The sequence below is a fragment of the Papaver somniferum genome, chromosome 8, assembly GCF_003573695.1.
Source record: "Papaver somniferum cultivar HN1 chromosome 8, ASM357369v1, whole genome shotgun sequence".
NCBI classification, from domain to species: domain Eukaryota; kingdom Viridiplantae; phylum Streptophyta; class Magnoliopsida; order Ranunculales; family Papaveraceae; genus Papaver; species Papaver somniferum.
The window spans coordinates 38,545,298-38,564,415 of record NC_039365.1 but is presented as its reverse complement, the minus strand read 5'-3'; the positions used below and the strand labels follow the sequence as shown (position 1 = coordinate 38,564,415).

The 19,118-nt window shown below is 34.9% G+C and overlaps 2 protein-coding genes and 1 pseudogene across 3 annotated transcripts; 2 read left to right on the top strand and 1 right to left on the bottom strand.

Annotated features, from left to right (window-relative positions):
• Window positions 1-242: 242 nt before the first annotated feature.
• LOC113302709 (protein-S-isoprenylcysteine O-methyltransferase A-like) lies at window positions 243-2,887 on the top strand. Its single transcript, XM_026551656.1, has 4 exons — window positions 243-564; window positions 650-893; window positions 1,806-1,934; window positions 2,318-2,887. The coding sequence occupies exons 1-4, from the start codon at window positions 432-434 to the stop codon at window positions 2,406-2,408; spliced, it is 597 nt and encodes a 198-aa protein (XP_026407441.1). The 5' UTR covers window positions 243-431; the 3' UTR covers window positions 2,409-2,887.
• A 1,174-nt stretch (window positions 2,888-4,061) lies between these two features.
• LOC113301856 (cytochrome c oxidase assembly protein COX11, mitochondrial-like) lies at window positions 4,062-9,614 on the top strand. 2 transcript variants are annotated; one of them, XM_026550698.1, is made up of 8 exons: window positions 4,062-4,575; window positions 4,675-4,758; window positions 4,939-4,987; window positions 5,129-5,181; window positions 6,991-7,063; window positions 7,150-7,254; window positions 9,143-9,223; window positions 9,303-9,614. In XM_026550698.1, the coding sequence occupies exons 1-8, from the start codon at window positions 4,499-4,501 to the stop codon at window positions 9,399-9,401; spliced, it is 621 nt and encodes a 206-aa protein (XP_026406483.1). In that variant the 5' UTR covers window positions 4,062-4,498; the 3' UTR covers window positions 9,402-9,614. The 2 variants fall into 2 exon arrangements, with proteins under 2 accessions (XP_026406483.1, XP_026406481.1); XM_026550696.1 differs by having other exon boundaries at window positions 4,064-4,575; window positions 4,675-4,987.
• Window positions 9,615-9,804: 190 nt separating this feature from the next.
• Window positions 9,805-13,152, bottom strand: LOC113305434 (annotated as a pseudogene).
• Between the last annotated feature and the right edge of the window lie 5,966 nt (window positions 13,153-19,118).

Here is a 19,118-nt window from a genome sequence, read left to right as displayed (position 1 = left end):
ACAGGTAACCGGTGCGTCGATTTTAAGGGATAATTTGGCGTTGGAAAACTAAGAATTTAATTCATTGGTAAATCAGTGAGTTGGGTGTGAGTTTTCCACTCCTTTGATCCCAAAGCCTCCTACTTGTAACAAAAATGAATCAGAATGATCCCATCCCATGCGACCTAACCATTTTTTATTTATGCCTCGTAGCTAGTGGACCGTCCTAGACCAATAGGCTTATATACCTTTAGGTAGGCGTAACGAAATTGGTGCGGAAACTCTACACAATAGTGTCACTTTGAAGCTAAGAATCAAACTAGGGTTTCACATTTTATTTCTGGAGAATCTTCAAATTACAGAAAACATCTTTCTCACACAATTTTTTTTCTTTCGATTTGTAACCCTAGAATTTCACGACGGAGGAAATTTGGATAATAATAGAGAAGAAGATGGAAGAGATTCTAAGCAGCGATACAGCTTGGAGACAATTATCCCAAATGTTCTTGGCGATCTTTTTCTTTCACAGTTCTGAATATGTGTTAGCTATAATTTTCCATGGAAAATTCAATGTCCCTCTAAGCTGTATGTAATTTTCCACCCACTCTTTATTAAATTTTCTGCATCACTTGAAATTTTCTGATGATGTTTTATTGTTGAAATTTTGTAGCTCTTTTGATCAGCAAGCAGTATGTGATGGCAATGGGATGTTGTATACTGGAGTACTTGTTTGAATTTGCTTTATTTCCACAATTGAAAGAGCATTGGTGGATTAGCAATATTGGCCTTATTATGGTGGTAATTGGGGAGATAATCCGTAAAGTCGCAATTATAACAGCTGGTCGTGCTTTTACACATTTGATCAAGATCTATCATGAGGACCATCATGAATTGGTTACTTATGGAATCTATGGGTAAATTCAGTATCCATCTATGTCTTTGTATATCATTAGCATCACATAGGTAGTGTTCCATATGCTTAATTCATAGGCAGATGAATGAAACATTAGGATTTGGTGAAGGCATTTTGTGCTTTCTTGCTAACCAACGGATTTTTGTTAATTACAATCCGTGGTGACCATGCCATCACTGTAGGTTTTGCAGCTTTAGCTCATTTTAGGTGCAAGTTGAAATTGTTGCTAGTGATCCCTGAATTATAATATTACCTCAATAAATACTGGTTAACCAAGTCATGCGGGACAATTGAGAGCTTTGTTTCTTTGTTGTAGAATGTTGTTTTGGTTCTAGTGTTAATTATGACTGTCATGTGAGTCTTAAAGCAGCTTAGAGAGCTAAGGTAAGAAACTTTCTATGATTCTAGGGTAGACTCAGGCTTATAAATCGGTTTTCTATAAAGGGTCTCTCTGTTACTACAATATTTCTAAATTCTGGGAATCAAAAAAGAATTTTTTGGGGACACCATTACTCTTGAAATGCAAGTATCCGTTATTTCTAGATAGGGTTCTGTGCTCCGTCTCCTGTTTTGTTATTATGTTCAGCGAAGAAATATAATAAAGGTATCTCCATGCACTGCAACTGCATTAGTTGTTTTAGGCCTATTGCCAGTAGGAACAAACTGGTAATTCAAGCTGTATAATCTTAACACTTAATCCTAGTGGTATATTCACACTGCAGTCAAATGGCGTGATAAAGAAACACTGTGTTCAAACCATCCGTGTAGAGTCAAAACAAAGAGACAAAGATGCTTAGCTACATGCTTTTGGCCTTTAATATTTCTTCCTTCATCCTAGAGTAAAAGTTTGCAAAATCTTTCACCTTTAGGTTAAAAGGCATTAATGGTAACTTTTATTTGATGTGAATAACAGGCTCGTTCGTCATCCAGGATACTGTGGGTTTTTCATCTGGGCAACTGCTTCTCAGATTATGCTCTGTAATCCCTTCTGCACATTGGCATTCATGCTTGTTACCTGGCGATTTTTCTCGACGCGAATCCCGTATCCTACAATCCTTTTTAATTTGAACGTACTAAGTACTAAGATAATTATATCATACCTATTAAAATCTTACTACCTGTTAATAAGAGATTTTATGATCATCTTGTGTTAAGGTAACATTAATTATGCTAGTTTCAGGTATAGTATGATTTCCAATTTAATATTATTTCCCCAAGATGTTAACTATTAAGTTGTTTACATGGAGAAGAAGAACCAATTTTACATTGGTAATTGGATAGACACCATTGGATATGGATAGTCGAACACTTGAACGAATTCTTCCCATTCTCATTCAATAGGTTATATCGTTTGAAGTTGGTTATTGAACTTTTATTGCTGTTTTAATTTTCCAGCTGTGTTTCTTTTTAACTCGAAGAATTCAGATATGAGGAGTTTTTCTTGAGGCAATTTTTTGGATCGCAGTATGAGGAATATTCAAGTCGAGTTCCATCTGGTGTGCCATTCATCAAGTGAAGAGACTTCACAATATTTGTGTTTGCATTCGCCACTAGCTGAACGAGCCTCCATACTCATTTATGTGTCAGAGTCCTCATCAGAGCCTTTTTATAGTTTGCCACTAGCTGAACGAGCCTTAATACTCATTTTTGTGGCGGAGTCTATATCAGAGCCCTCTTATAGACTAGGCCAGCTAGGCTGTTGGTTACAGCCTCAATTTTTTGTGGCCCAGATTTTTCAATTATTTTTACAACTTGTTTTTCTTTTTTCTCGTTTTGAAGGTAGTGCTCTTACATAGTGGTTTGCCACTGTTTTTGTATAGTCATACCATCTGGCTGTTATTGAAAGCCGTTTGTTTTGTAAGCACCATGGTCTGTGCACTGCTTTACTTTACTTTACTTTTGTACACTCTTATGTAAGAACATTGGACTCTACTGCTTTAGGTCTGATTCAGATATCTTCCTTCCAATTAATTTATAAAAATGTGATGAATGTAACTATACCACCACTAGCAGCATATCAAATTTTATCTAAAGCATATCGTGAGTAAACCTCAAGGAACAGGCTTTTGATTGTCTCGATCCGACTGGTGATGAAATGAAATAGGAGTTCAAAATTGTTTAATAATCTCGGCGGACAAGTAACTTGTCTAGAACGCCCGATTGGGGATACTAAAATTAATTTGGAGATATAAATTACTTCCCCCAATTAATAATGTTTGTTAAGGGGTGTTTTTTGGGGGCGAAAATACGAAACTATCCTTTTAAACAATAAAAGCTAAATCAAACATAAAAATACCCTATTCCCTTTTAAATTCGAAATATTTCCCACTCCCTTTTAAATTCTCTTCTCCTTCTCTGTCGGTTCCTCGCTTTGAATTTTTTTTTTTTTTTTTTTTTATATTTGGTAGGGATGAAGACCACTCATGGTTATTTAGGATGAAGACCATGCCGATACTGGGTTCCTCAGTACCGGCATGGTTATTCAAGATGAATACCATGCCGATACTTGCTATTTCAGACAAATTTTTCTGTATGTTTTTGTCCTCAAACCGGCATGGTTCATTTGGGAATCGACCATGACGGCACCACTACCGGCATGCTCGATAATACTTTTACCATGCTGGCACTGAGTTTTTCAGGCATAACAATGACGGATTCAATGAAAAAAAATCAATTTTCAATACATTAATACCTATACATGGATAATTGGAGTACTTGTATGTTCAGCTTGTTTACTTTCCTGGGTTGGTTCTTCACCTAAAGCTTCATAATCATAAATATCTTGATTTAATGTTGTTGCATCAACAAATTCAACGTTAATGATTTATACTAATCATCATCAAACGAACCTATTAACTTAATTAATTATAATTAACCATTAAACATGATTAGTGAGTGATAGATTAGGAATTAGTTAAAATTCATGGATAGGGATGAGCGTGCGCTCTACCGTTTAAATCCCGTTTTTATCTTTTTCCTCTATCCCCAATTAGTTTTAGTATACCCGCGTTCCTTATCCAATGCTGTCAAGGGCACACATTACTCAGCACTTCAAAATCTCTCACCATTAATCTTAATACTAAACCCACTCTAGGAACATCATATGGTCGATGATCCTTCTACGTTATTTGATCATATAGACCTTAAAAACTGTAAATATATATATATATAATATACAGAGAGAGAGATCTTGGGGAGGAGATAAAAAGAAGAGTAAGAAAAAGGTTTTTGAGTTTTTTTTCGATCTCAGAGAGTGTTTACTGTAGACATGTTTAGATTTTGGAGTAATTAGCTGCAGAAGAAGAAGTTATAGCAAGAAGAGATGGTATCAGTAATGGAGGTGCTAAACTGCTAATACTAGGAACTTAAAGAATGGAGGATAAGTGTTCAATTTGATCACCATTTTCATTATTGGAAAACGAATTTCAATCTGAAACAAACCTGTCCTTTGAGATACCATTCAATTGTGGGTTTTTGCGTCTTTCAATCCCCACCAGATTCACTCTCGTTCTATTTTCATCTGGGTTCCTAAAACCCTCTTTTCATTCCTCCAAAACCTCTCCTTTTCTCTAAAAATTGCCCTAGAATCCATAACCCCTGATCAAAATGTTGTCAAGATTCTGCAAACACGCGAATTTGATGCATTCGTTGAAGAACTTACAGCATTCTCCCATCCAAACAAGGTATAAATCATCATTTGTCCCCACTTTTTTCAACTAATTTACTTTTTTTTTTATTTTTTTATTTTTTTTTATTTTGAGTTTTTCTTTTTTGATTTGTAGGCAAATCACAGAAGCATATTATATTGGTAGTAGTAGTAGAGCTAATCTTGATTCACAAATTCGGAGTTTCATGTCTTACAAAGGGTTTGATCCAACATCTTCTTTAGGTTATAGGGTTAACAATTTACCAGTTAATTATGTTCTTCGTCGTCAGTATGTGAGTAATATTACCAGAGATAAGAAATCACAAAAAACTCTTATATATTTATCTGTACTGGTTTGTGCAATGGTGGGTGCAACATATGCTGCTGTTCCTTTATACAGAAGATTTTGTCAAGCAACTGGGTACGGTGGAACTGTTCAAAGACGTGAGGTGAGTTTCGGTAAATGTTGAAAGTTGATTTCTTTGGTTAAAATGTTAAATTAATAAAGTACAAAAAGATAAACAATTGTTAGCTGGTTTTGTCAATTTAAGAGTTGTAGCATTGTACTGACAAGGTCCACCTAATTGCAGACTGTTGAGGAAAAAATTGCTCGGCATACTCAAGATGGAACTACATCTACAAGGTATTTTCTGAGAACAGTCACCTTTAGCTTTCGTAACATGAAATCAAATCATTTAGTTATGAATATCTTCCACATATTGCGGGAGCCAAGGAATAGCCATATGTTGTAGAGCTGCAAGTTCAACCCAAGGCTTTCTTTCGTCATCTTGTATCTATTCTTACATTACTAACTGCAAGATCAACTCACAGATTAGGAGGTTAGCTTTCTTATGATAGTTTAAACATACTAGGTACCTAGGTTCCTATAGTTTAGATATGAGGTGTCTTCTCAATTCATAATGGAGAGCATGAATAGAATTCTGAATGTTCGTCTCTTCAGTATGAGGATCGAGAGTCTGTTGTCAGGATCCAAATTATGTTATGCAGGCTTGGATTTTTCTTAACTGAGCATTTGTTATTAGTAAATTTTGTACTTACACCCTCTAGAATCTTGGTAGGTTACTTTCCCTTTTTTGGTCTTGGCGTGCACAATACAGTCTGCAGCTAGTTCAACACAAAGTGTTATTAATATCTTGTTTTAGATTTAGTTGTGATGGTACTTATAGACTCACTTTAGAAGTTTCTTTAATCCCATTTTTATGGGAGTTTATTTGAATTTTATAATCCCGATAGAAGTTGATCAAGTCCTAAAAGGGTCATGTAGCTATATAAAGCGATACGACTTACAACATAAATCAGGTCTGTTGTAATTACATTTTATTGTGTTCTCTGAAATTATCTTTGTATTTTTTGAGTTTAGACGGTTTTCCAGACTAGTCTATCCACAAAGAAAATATATATCTTTATGTCCTTAGCTTTTGACGGCTTTTGCTTTTTAAAGTCTTCATGCATATATGCACTTTTTAATATTTCCCTTTTTAAAAGCCCTTTTACACCCTTCTAGCTTGTAATAATTTATGTGAAATCTTTATAACATACTCTAATCTGCAAGGATATCCCAGTGACAATTTATAGCATATAAAAAAGAGGGACTTTCGACCAACCCAACATTGTGGTGTACAACTGAAATGACAATAATTACCTTAAACTTAATGATCTGTTTCAGGTAGGTACCCCATCAAAAGACCTAATACATAGGTCTGTTTATGTTAAAATTGCCCTCTAAGTCAGTCTCAGATTGCAGAATCTATTCCTACAGGAAAACTGGAGTTGGTTTATCATTCCATTCTTAGTGGGAAAACTAGTGTCTTGCCTTGCTTGGAATTAACCAATATAGAATGTTCTAAACTTAGCTGCTTTCCCTTGAATTTCCCTAAAGAGGAAGAATATTCTTGTCTGTAAGGGTGTGCTAGTTAGTACATATTGAGGAAGAGAGATTTCTATAAGAAGAAGAATCCAGAGACAGGATTGGGAATGAGGAGGTGCAATACCTAGTATATAGGAACCCTGAAAGGTGAAGTTGTACACGATGTCTTGTTGACGAAATAGAGAGATTTAACAGCTAGGGAAAAATAATCTTGAAGGTAAAGTTGTAAATGTCAGAGAGGAAGGTGACTGGTATTTGTTATATTTGTGAGTCAGCTATACTCTATGACTGTCTATCATGTGGTACTCTTGTAGTATTTTGTCTTACGCTTCTTGTTTCCAGTTATAAGAAATAACAGAATCAAGTCATTCATATATGACTTAGAGATAGCTTGTGAGGTTGTGACTTTGTCTTGTTCACAGAAAAAATAACTCTGGTTTGCTAATAGAAGCATAGAGTAGCAAATTTGTTTATAGCTTGTTTTCGAGTCAGCATTTTGATTATGTTTGTTTCTTTGTTTGACATGACCTCATTACTGTTAGCTGGTTTTGTTGATGCTATCAGGGAGATTGTGGTGCAATTCAATGCTGATGTAGCTGATGGAATGCAATGGAAGTTTACTCCTACCCAGAGAGAGGTGCTCTTCTTCATAATTTTGTGAACCTTGCATATGGCTTCTGTATTATGAGTAATTCATTGTTACCTCTCTATAATAAACTGCAGGTGAGAGTCAAGCCTGGAGAAAGTGCTCTTGCATTTTACACTGCTGAAAACTGTAGTTCAACTCCAATAACCGGTGTCTCTACCTATAATGTTACTCCCATGAAGGTACTTTTTTCATTCATTATGTTGAATATCCAACCGGCTATAGAAGTGCTGATTTCAATAACTTTTGACTGTCTTGGTTAATGTCTTAGCAATTAGGCGACAAAGTTAAATTAACGGGGCTTGTTAACTTGTATACTGGTATCCAAGTTATGGTTTAATATAAAAATTTAATTTTTGTGTCAGAAACTAGTTTTTCTTGTTTTATTGCATTGGAAACTTATATTGCTTTCCAATGCGATAAACAAGAGGAACTAGCTTTCAATACAATAAGTTATATGTTAAGAGGACCCTAAATTTATTGCTGTCTACTTTTATTAGACCAGGATGTCAAACATATCTTCGAGCCACCATAAACTTGGCTGGAAAAGTATGTTCTTTTTTAGTCTATGGTAGCAGCAACTGGCCAAGAAGGTGATGCAAGTTCAAAAGTGATGCCTATTTTTTCTCGCTGATCAGTAGGTTTGGCCCTTTGGGGGTATGACTTTGACCTTCTGAAAGGGTATATATCTATGTTGATCCATTTATTGTAGGTGGAATTTTTCTTGTTTAGGATTTTTCAACGAATAAACTTCTAATGTCTTGTGGAAAGTGGACATAGCGAAAAGGTTACGATGTATAGTTTTATGGGATTGCAGTGAATTTAAGTTGATTCGTGTTTCACTGCAAGTCATTGATTAACCTTGCGGTCCTTGTCTGATGCCCTATATGTTGATTTTCGGGTCAGTCTGGTTATAATGTGGTAATGTGGATGAAAGAAGTTAGGAAATTAATAATCTGATAACTTAACACCTCAGTACTGTTCACTTTTTTGTTTCTTGTAAAATTCTAAGTGTAGTCAAGAATTGGTAGTGCAAGTGCAACGTTACTTTATGTGTTTGGCTTCCTTTGAGGAAAAAGTGTTCCTTCAAAGAAAACGACCTCTTTACATACGTCAGTGGAGCTGATTCAGTTGTCTCTACTCTTTAGTGAGTAGTAACACATATCCTGAAAATAAGGGCTTTATTATTGGACTCGTGTAAAACATGGGGCACTTTCCAACATTAAGACTACACCTTGTTTAGTCACTGATTTTGACCCATCAGAACCAAGATTAGTATGCCTCCCTACCCATTTTAAGCAAAAATGCCCTGCTTTGAATTTCCAATAATCATTTTTTGTTAATGTATCTATCCCCATGGAAAATAACATTTTAAACTGTGAACTTAATGTTCTGAAACCAAACCCGAGATCAACCGAGTATATGATAGAGGTAATTCTCAAATTGTTTGTGGTATTCAGGTAGTACAGGTAAACTGATAATGTATGATAAATTAGTTATTCAAATAAAGGGCAACTTATGCTGCTTTTGAAGTATGGTGAGTAGTAATACTCAAATTACATCATAACTGATAGTTCTATGATACTAATTCAAAAATTGAGCACTTATTCGGATGAAGGAGATAAGTCACACTCCCTAATTCATCCTTGCTCACAAGTGTTCTTTGAGAGTGATATGAGCTTGCTAAGGCGCGTATTGCGTTAGTTACTGGGCTCGTAATAAGCTCTGGTAATGTCCCCACGAGAGATTCTAGGGAGGAGAAGTCAGCTGTAATGAATGTAGGAAAGGGTTACTTGAAGCTGCAGAGCGTACAGTTTCTTTAGGATTTGCATCAATCCTTGTTTTGTTTTTAGGAATTGATTGGTTTTCTTTTTTGTTCCTTCTTCTATTTCTTTTTTGTGTCATGATTCGACCTAGTTGCCCTCGAAGAAAAAAGCAACCTAATGCTGCTTACTGTTTTGAGGCCTTTAGATATGCTACGTTCAAAAGCTGACTTTCTGGTTGCAGCTGATTCATGTTCTATATTAAGCCTTCTTATTCATTGTGATTAAAATTTTCTTCTTTATGTAGGCTGGAGTTTACTTCAACAAAATACAGTGTTTCTGTTTTGAAGAGCAACTACTTCAACCTGGAGAACAAATAGACATGCCTGTAAGTCTGTAGAACTGCATTTTCACTTTTGTTTGTCTTTGCTCTGATTCTGACTAACTCAAACCTAATGTGTGCGTAGGTATTCTTCTATATCGATCCAGAATTTGCCACAGACCCCAGATGTGATGGTATCAACAACATCATCTTATCTTACACCTTTTTTAAAGTCAAGGAGTAAAAGTGACACCACCAAAAGATTATAGATATTTTATAATTCTTTACAACTCCATTCTTTCTTTCGAGATTATATTGATAATATTTTCATCGCCATTTTTTCAGTATATCTTGTTAATCCGAGGATGCTTGTCCATTTCTTGTGTAATGGTTACTTACTCAGAAACATGTTTTTATGTGTTGTTTCTGCATATAAATAAATGATTTTACGAGGTCTTGGCGTGGGTGACTGGGTTAAAGATTGGCACCCCAACTGGTGATTCTTCTTGCAGATTTCTTTAGCATGTCTAAATGCTAAACAAGTTTGCAATAACAAGTTTTTGTTTCCATTCCTTGGACAAGTGGAGTGCACGTGCGTTGCACGTCGGCAGACCATAGTTTTTCGCACATCTTCCATTTTTGCAGAACTATGACACTCTACAACCCTCTGTTAGTGTCTTCCATTGCAGATCTACCTACAATATAAATCACAATGTTTTCATCTACAATGCTAGTGATGATAAGTTCTCTTCATCCCTCCTTGTTTTAGTAAGAGATGTGAGAGGTCAAAGAAACACCTATTATACAGTGGTCGAATCACAAATGACGAAGAAAATAAAAGATAGTCACTATTGGGAATGACTGGTATCAGTATCCTATTATTATTCCAGGATTGGGTATTTTGTTCGACTAGCGAACAAAATAAAAGATAGTCACCTATTGAACCAGACTTATATTCTCGAAGAACAACCTAGTATTATCAATCACCTCATAATAATCTTAATCGACTAGCGAAACAAGATAATCACAAACAATAAGACGAAGATGTTTGTGATTACTTTTATCTTGCCTATCGGAGAAATTAATCTCAAGTCAATTATTTCGATTGAACTCAATACGATAGAATCGGGCAAGATCAGAACACGCAACTGCAAAGAAAATAGTTGGGTCTGACTTCACAATCCCAATGAAGTCTTTGAAGTCTTTAACCTAGAGGGTCTCGATAGAAACCTAAGGTTAAAGGAGAATCGACTCTAGTTTATGCAACTAGTAACACACAAGAGGTGTGGGGATTAGTTTTCCCAGTTGCTAGAGTTATCCTTTATAGTTTTCAAATCATGGTTTGAAATCCAAGTTACCTTGGTAACAAAGCATTCAATATTCACCGTTAGATGAAAAACCTGATTCAACCAAGCTAATATCTTTCAACCGTTATATCGAACTTAGCTGGTTACACACAAATGAAATGTACCCTCATTTAGGTTTATGTAACCGTACCTAAACGTGTACACCATGTTAGTTCACAAATAGCTAACCGAGGTTAGCCATATGTTTACTCTCATATCAACCTTATTCATCTTAACCATATCTATTTCAAATGACTCAAATGAAACTAGTTAAAGAGTTGTTCAATTGCTATATTCTCATGGAATTATACAAAAACACAATTGAAGGAAAATCGGTTTGATTCACTCGAATCAATCTTGAACATTATAGCCACGATTTTCAAAGATTGCATTCCTTATTATATAAATGTTTATGTTCATGTTCATAACCGATTTTAGATCTTTAACCTTCAAATATGTAAACTGGTACGCATACTTGAAATACCCGGACTAAGATTGGGTTTCTCCAGTATGCAAACGGGTACGCGAATTTTCAATCCCAACAGAAATTCTCGGACATGAACCTGTACGTCAGTACGTAAACGGGTACGCATACTTAGGTTCACGGATTTCACAAACCAACCGGTACTCAAACGGGTGCGCATACTGTGGTTCCCGGACATGGATTACATATGTGCAAGAGTGCACAACATGACATATCCAATAATAGTTAAGTGTTCTAAACTCTTATTTCAATCATTGAAACTTTCTTAGAGGATGACAATAGCTTTTTTCACACACTATTAGCATCAAAGCAATTTTCAAGTTACTGAAATAATCATAACGAAACATTCCAATACAACACACATATGGATTGTGTAGTAACTTCCCAAGTAGAATGGAATAGCCAGTGTCGTAACACTTGGAACATAACTATGAGCGTTGCACTTACGTTGCACCAAAACTTCTCTGATTATGTTTAAGAATATAACAAGCACAAAGAATCCAATTGATAGCTTCAAGCAGTTCTTTGGTAGAGTCGATATTCTTTCAACAACAATAAGTGCGACTCCACGATATAAAGCTCCATAAGGAGCTGGATTTGGATTGTCAGGTTGCCCGAGATCGGGATATATTGTGTAGAAGAAGATCCAGAAGACTAATGGAGATAAAATAACACCAACGCAAGTTCCAATGACTTGGCTAACAAACATAGATCTTGGTGAAGCAAGGGTTAAGTAACCTGTCTTGAAATCCTGCATCAAATCTGACTCTGTCGATATTATACTCAACATAATACCACATGCAGCTAGACCAGCGATAACTCCTCCGTTGTTTAAACCAACCCAAGCAACAAATACGAAAATTACAAGTTTACCGTGGTTAGTATCTAGAGACCAATCTGTTAAACCGCACCCATAAGAGTTGCAGAAGGCCTAGATGGGTGCAACAATGTAAATAATCATAATGTGGTAAAACTTCAATGAAGGGAATATGAAAAGAACAACTATGATGGAAAGGGTTGCGAGGCCAGTATAGCCGAGTAAGCGTAACCAAATTGGGATCTGATATTTCAGGAATTATTCAGTCCGCCGTTGGTCATCATAGTTCATTGAAGGTATAACATATTTATCTGAATTTTTCTTCCGCATAATTTTGATTATGTTGTATAGGGTTTTGGATATCACAACAAACAAGTGGAATAAACCGTCTCCGAGAATCATAGCTACAAAAATGAAGACTTTATATCCTTGGAAACCGCTTAAGCTACTATCCTCGAGGTCTGCATTGTACCACTTGCCTTTCTGTTGTTCAATACATGGCCATATTATTCCCCAAGAGAGTATGGATCCAAGCAGCATTGATAAATTTACCGAGTAAGGGCAGATCATTCCTACCCCAACATAAGTACTTGAGAAATCAAAATATAACTTCTGCATAGGGGCTTTAAGACCAAAAGCAGGGAAAGATGCAAATCCACATCCATCCAAAGAAGCGTAGAACCACTGAAACAAAGCCCATATAAAACTACCACTGAACCAATTGAAAAGCGTTTTGACTTGTTCATTTGCTAGTTTGGCTTCTTTAGGCATATGCAAGATTTTGGTAAGCTTTGTTGTGGCAGTTCCATTAGGGTAGGTTAATTTGTAATCAAGTATCATCATTTTTTTCAAACGAAGAATCGAAAAGAGACCAGCAAAGCTAACAACACCAAGAAAAGCATACATCCATGGCATATGGAGAGCAAGGACATTGTTTGTTGTGTTTTCCAAGGATGGTCCTTGATCCGCAACATTATTTGTCATGCCAAGTATATAACTTGCATATCCACTGCTAAAAGCGATTCCAAAAGTAGCAACAACACTAATATGAATAAGTAGTATTTTCTTGTCTCGTGAAAGGCTGGCTTGACATACCAATTATCGACGTCACATAAATCCATGACTTGATGGAGAAAAACCCCAACAAACCGGCAGAAACATTAAGAGAAGGTATTATTCCAGTAGTAAGATTGAGCTTCATCACAATGAATATGAATAGAAGCCCCAATTCGAAACTTTCAATTACTGATATTAGTGTTACTTGTGATCCCCATGTTGGTACCTCCTTATCTTCAAATATCTCTTCTGTTGTCAATTCTTGTTCCCCTACTTTTTTTCCATCTTCCATCCTTAAAATTTTTTCTTCCATCTCCAAACCATTTCTAGATCGATTAGTTATCTAAGATATAACTCTTGAAGCTATGCACGTATTTATAAGAAAAAAACAAAGTAGAGTTAGAGAAGTAAGGGGAAATTATTGAGCAAAAAGTGTAGGAGTCTGACAATTAGGATTCCTGAATGGAGTTGAATCGGCGTGCCCATTCTTAGAGTAAAAACTGCAAATACAATTAGGAAGATTTCGATTCTTTTGTCGATGTTGATCCTGCGATTCTCATAGGTTTCTAATGCAACTACAACTTCTTAAAATATCTAAAATCAACCACTATAATTTCTTAATATTATTACAATTCTTCATCAAAGTATCTCTGGTTTTGAAATTCTTGATCTCATCATCTTGTTTTACTTCTAGAAATCGTTTGTTTCATCCTTTCTTCACAATTCTTGGAAATTCTTGATTTCGAATCGAGAAAGTTCCAATCATTTCTTAACAATTTCTTGAAAATCTTGTTCACATTTTGAAATGAGTACTTTTTATTCTTTACCTTTTCAGAATATCATAAATTTTGTTTTAGTCAAGCTTAAAGAAGATGACTCAAATTATTTGATTAGGAAAAATCATCAATTTACTACATATCTTTACGAATTTCTTGATGTAACTATAAGAGTTCCAATGGAATTTGTATATCTTGATGGTGTAAATGTACCAAATCCTTTGTTTTCACATTGGTGTAAGATGAATAGATTTGTTATGTCCTGCCTAAATGCAACTTTTGACTATACAATTTGTAGAAGGGTAACTGGTTTTACTACTACAACAAAGATTTGGTATTAATGTTGAGATACAATTTTTTCACAAATTCAGCCAAGAAGTTACTTCTTAGGATTCAACTCCATTCTATTAAAAGAGGAAATAAATTTATTTCTGCTTATTCTGATGCATTGAAGACCACAATTAATTTTCTTCAAGCTATTGGTGAGACAGATGACGAGGGTATCAAGTACACCACAATCTTTTCGATATCAACCTATGCAATACCTTATATAATTTAATACGGATATGAACTGTCATGGAGACTACAACAACAAGATATACACCTAGTATATAGCGTAATTTCGAAACCGAACCAAACGATGGGATCAAACCAAGTGTTTGATCAACGCACACTACTACTACTACTGCTACTTAATTATAACTAAACGATAATTATAATATGGAAGTAAATTAAACGCATGACATACAAGATTTTGTTGACGAGGAAACCGCAAATGAAGAAAAACTCTGAAACCTAGTCCAGTCTTGAATATTCTTAGAATTAATCCATTATACAAAGACTTACAACTTTGTATACTTGAGACCAATTAAACTAACTTCATGTTACTCGGTTCCTTCGGAATTCCTGCGTATACAACTAATCTGGTCTACGGACGTGAATCATAGAGTCCCTAAGTCGCTTCACCTGATGTGAAGACTTCAACCAATCAACTCCTTTGGATCGTATTACAAAAAAGTAAAGGACTAATCTGTTTCAGTAACCGGTCTATCAATCTTCCTGATCAATAAGTTAAAGTAGAGATATAGTTGAGTACAAAGGTTCTTCCATTTAATCAATTTAAACTCCTTTGTATCGGTCAGATTAACTAAGTTCAAGATTATCGAAATAATCAATCTTAGTTCGCAAATTATCAGAGTAGATTCCAAAGAGAAACACCAAGATAGATTGTCGACCTATATAACAAGCCTAAAAAGTCTATTTGAGATAAGGAAAACTTGTCGGATCCCAGTAAATCAAATGTGCTCGAAGTTATCACAAATATTAAAATACCTAATAGATATCTTATAGTCTTCAAAGTACCTGCACAAATAACTTGATTCCACCAATGATCGATCACACACAAAGCAGAGTCTGTTAACAATGGATGATCAAAAGTTCTATTCATAGACCTTGAATCAAAAGATCGTATCTGAAATTGCTGATCCTAAAACTAGTTCAGTGAACTTTATCAGAGTAGAAAGATCACTAAATAAACAAACTATATCTATTAAGGTTCAAATATACCGTTAGTCGATCAAATCAATAATCGAAAACTAAATAAACAAACTAGATATACTAGTGCTCCACATAAGTCTTTAAACGAAGTACACATAAGAGATTTCACCTAATTAGGATACTCTCCTCTTGAACGAGCTTTACAAGAGTACTCCAGTGGGCTTCAAAATTGGGAGATGATTGCGGCATTGTGTTAACTCATATCATCTGGATCGACAATGTGAAGCAAGATATGACCATTATCATACTTGATGAGGTAGTTTCAACCCATTCCTTGATGCTCATACTTCCTATCAAGTTACTCGATATAGGAACGCACCAATTACAGAAAGGAAGGTAACCAAGATTTCAATTTAGGAGAGATTGCATAATCCGCCTACATTACATGCATCCTTGTCAAGAGAAAGTCGAAGAAAAATATGGATGTGTAAGAGGCTTAGGATGGCATATGTGCTAGCCAAGGCATGAATAAATACATGAAAAAAACTCGAAAGTATGTGACGTATGCAAAATGCAGTGTCGTCGGCGTTTATATATGGCCTTATACCCTTGACAGAATAAGGGTAAGTTGGAACAATAAAGAGTTACGGATAAAAACTATGTTACGAGCATCATGCTTGCAAAACATGTTTGAAAAGGCAAATCTACGTATATTTTCCTGGTGAGAAGTGAAGTTTTACGCCCTGGTAAATGCATTAGACTGGCGCATCATATAGTTTAGGCCTACCGAGCATATCCCTAGAGGAGAAATTTTATAGTTTGTCACAAATTATCTACTTCAATCATTGAGTTTCTTCATAAATTTTGTCCAACGAAGGATCTTGGATTGTTGCATTATTTATTAAGGATCGAAACAAGTTTTCTAAAGGATTATAAACGCCTAGCTAATTCTATCTCAAAAAAGAAATACACTTTAGATATGTTTCAGAAGTTTGATATACAACTACAAGCCCACAAAAACTCCAGTGACTCAAGGACCAGGGCTGTCAGTTTCCAATATAATAGTGTTTTTCTAAAAACAATTACTAGTTATAAAAGTATGTTTGGAGGTTTCCAATATTTGACCATGACAAGACATGATATATGTTTTGCAATCAATTATGTTTTACAGTTTATGCATGCACCTATTCATGAATATTTATTACTTGACAAGAGGATTTTAAGATACTTGAAAGAAACTATTGGTTCTGGATTATTTTTACTGCATGTAGTATTTTTCTTTTATTATTACCTATTCTGACTTAGATTGGGCTAGATATACAAATATTAGAAGAGATGCATTGGTATTTTTTTATTTTGGGATATCCATTTGTTCCTTGGCCTCTAAGAAACAAACAACATACAATCTCTAAGTCCTCAACTTAAGTTGATTGCAAGTCAATGGTTATTGGTGGGATGCATAGGTTGTGTGGATCTCATTTATGCTAAATGATCTTTTTGTGCCTATTAATGAGCCTTGTGTTATGTATTATGGGAAATACTTGTACAAATACATTAGCTTGTAATACCGTCTTTCATGCAAGAACTAGACATGTGAAGAATTTGAAGATTGACTACCATTTTATTAGAGAATTGATGAGTTCTTCATTTCGAAGGATCATTTATATTTCTTCTGCAGATCAAGTAGCTGAAATTTTACAAAAGGTCTTTGTCATCATATTTTTATTTTTTTAGCAGCCGAACTTCAATGTTTCCAACATTATCAGCTTGGGAGGGAATGTGAGATTGAGTATTTGTGTCAATTTAAGTGTGTGAAAGAGTTGTGTCACTTTCCGGTGTTATTCAAGTGTAAGAATAAAATATATTTTAATTTTTTATTTGTAATGTTCTTTCCCTTTATGTGATTGATCTTATCAAAAACTTAAAAAAATTGACATTTCATGATAAAATCTTTCAATTAGAGCAGGTGACTCTTTTGTCAAAAGTGTCCAGAGAAACATGTTTCGGCGACAAAGGACTTTCGGACATGAAATGTTCGAACAAGGATAAACGATAAGAGAGGATTCGGCGGGAGTAGACTGAACCAGTTCGTTGCTGATTTTGTTATTTAGAGAGCATTTTTAAAAAAATGGCTTATGTGTGCCAGGAAAGGAAATGTTTGTCATCTCTTGGAGACTGACAAACCAATGTTAATTAATGGGATGAGTTCATGGTTTTTACATGAGCTCCTATTTGGCTGTTTTGTGAGCAATGTGTATGACAGGTGTTTTGACGACTTTCGGCAACCCATTTGCACGAGATTGAAGCGCGCACTTTCAAAACTTGAATACTATTTAAGAGATACTTCTTATGACATTTGAGGTCAACTTTTATACTTTTAACTTAACTTTGAAGGAAGCTTTGGAAGAGAACAATGAAGAATGAAAGCAAGGGATTGGAGATATATCTGCGAAATATTAGTTTGATTTGTACTTTACTTTTGTAAATCATGTTTGCTTCTATATCATAAGTATCTAACCACTATTAGATTGAGGAAAAATTCAGAGTTATAAACATGAATTGAGTAATTTTATGATTATTTTTTTGAATTTATCATATGATTATCGATTGATTGATAGACTATTTAGGTGGCAAACTAAATTGATTTATTAATTGATATAATTGTAGTAAGAAGTTGTGAGATAAATGTAATAGTCAAATGACTCATAAATAGGTAGAGAACTCAATACCTTGCAGAGGGATTCTCTGGAGCAATTATATGTATAAATAAAACTAGTAAGTGGACCTTGAACAAGGAGTTTAACTGCTAGGTTAGTCTATAAATTCACAAAATATAAAATGTTTGACGAAATTACATCTAAAATGAGATACTACTAGGTGGTTTAGACAAATGGAATCTGGTTATCGATAAACATCGGAAATTTAAGGGATAACATTGAGATAGCTAGTTGTTACTCTACAGTTAGTGATTGTCTGTGATTAATGACAAACAAAAAGCATAATAACTTGATGATGGTTTAGTAACGAATAAGAATTCATCAATCATATTTCTCTCTATTGTTTTCAATCCAACCATTTTGTGTTGCTTTATTTAATTAGTTTATATTATACAAAACAAACCCTTCTTTGTGACATTTTTGACAACTAAAACTCCTTGCTGTTCGTGGGAACGAACTTTACTTCCACTATAATACTTATAAATTGAACGGAATAAGATAACTAATTTGTTGCATTTTCGACACGCATCAATAATGTGCAGTTCAATTAGAGTTTTTTCTAGACAATTTCAAGTTCCTGTTTCAAGTGAATAAAAATCCTCTCCGTTGAAGATTGTTCATCTGGTTGGTGTATCAAAATCGAAGAAGTTGTTGCACCATTATTCAACGAAAGACACGTATTCAACGGGGGTCCTAAAAGTGATAGAAGAGTCACTATTGTCAGGTTAACGCTTGGTACTTAAGTATTCAAAAATATTTCTATTTCGTTTACTACATGTGGTAGTTTTTTTTATTCGTGCTTTGTGGTTCATCCTATTCCAGTCAATTTTCATGGATGGAAAAATGAGTGTTCTTTTATTTTATTTTATTTGAAGCAACTGATTTCATCCATGGTAGTTCTTGAATTGTATTAAGGATCATCTTTCTATGATTTCATCATATTCTTGCATGTGACCTTACATCTTTAAGTCGCCTTCCATCTTGAAGATTATATCGATCATATCAAGCCTCTAAACAAGTTCTACTACTTTTGTTAGTTGGGCGGCTTGGGATAACACTGATTAGTCTTGTTTCTTGTGAAAGTGCCCACCCATTTGAGTATGGAGCATGTATTGATAATTCTGTTTGTAGTGTTGAAATTTCTTGGCCATAGTTGCTGTGTGGATTTTACTTCTATTCAGATGGATATATCAACTCCGCAGATATTAAGAAAGAATCTCAGGCCTTTATTGATGTTTGGTCTATGGACGGATTTTATTTAGATGACC

Excerpts from the sequence above, each read along its gene's own strand:
- LOC113302709 (XM_026551656.1), top strand. The coding sequence starts at position 432 with ATGGAAGAGATTCTAAGCAGCGATACAGCTTGGAGACAATTATCCCAA. Across the intron at positions 565-649 it reads ATTCAATGTCCCTCTAAGCT|CTCTTTTGATCAGCAAGCAG; the intron begins GTATGTAATTTT and ends GAAATTTTGTAG. Across the intron at positions 1,935-2,317 it reads TTTTTCTCGACGCGAATCCC|ATATGAGGAGTTTTTCTTGA; the intron begins GTATCCTACAAT and ends CGAAGAATTCAG.
- LOC113301856 (XM_026550696.1), top strand. The coding sequence starts at position 4,499 with ATGTTGTCAAGATTCTGCAAACACGCGAATTTGATGCATTCGTTGAAG. Across the intron at positions 4,576-4,674 it reads CATTCTCCCATCCAAACAAG|GCAAATCACAGAAGCATATT; the intron begins GTATAAATCATC and ends TTTGATTTGTAG. Across the intron at positions 7,255-9,142 it reads ATAATGTTACTCCCATGAAG|GCTGGAGTTTACTTCAACAA; the intron begins GTACTTTTTTCA and ends TTCTTTATGTAG.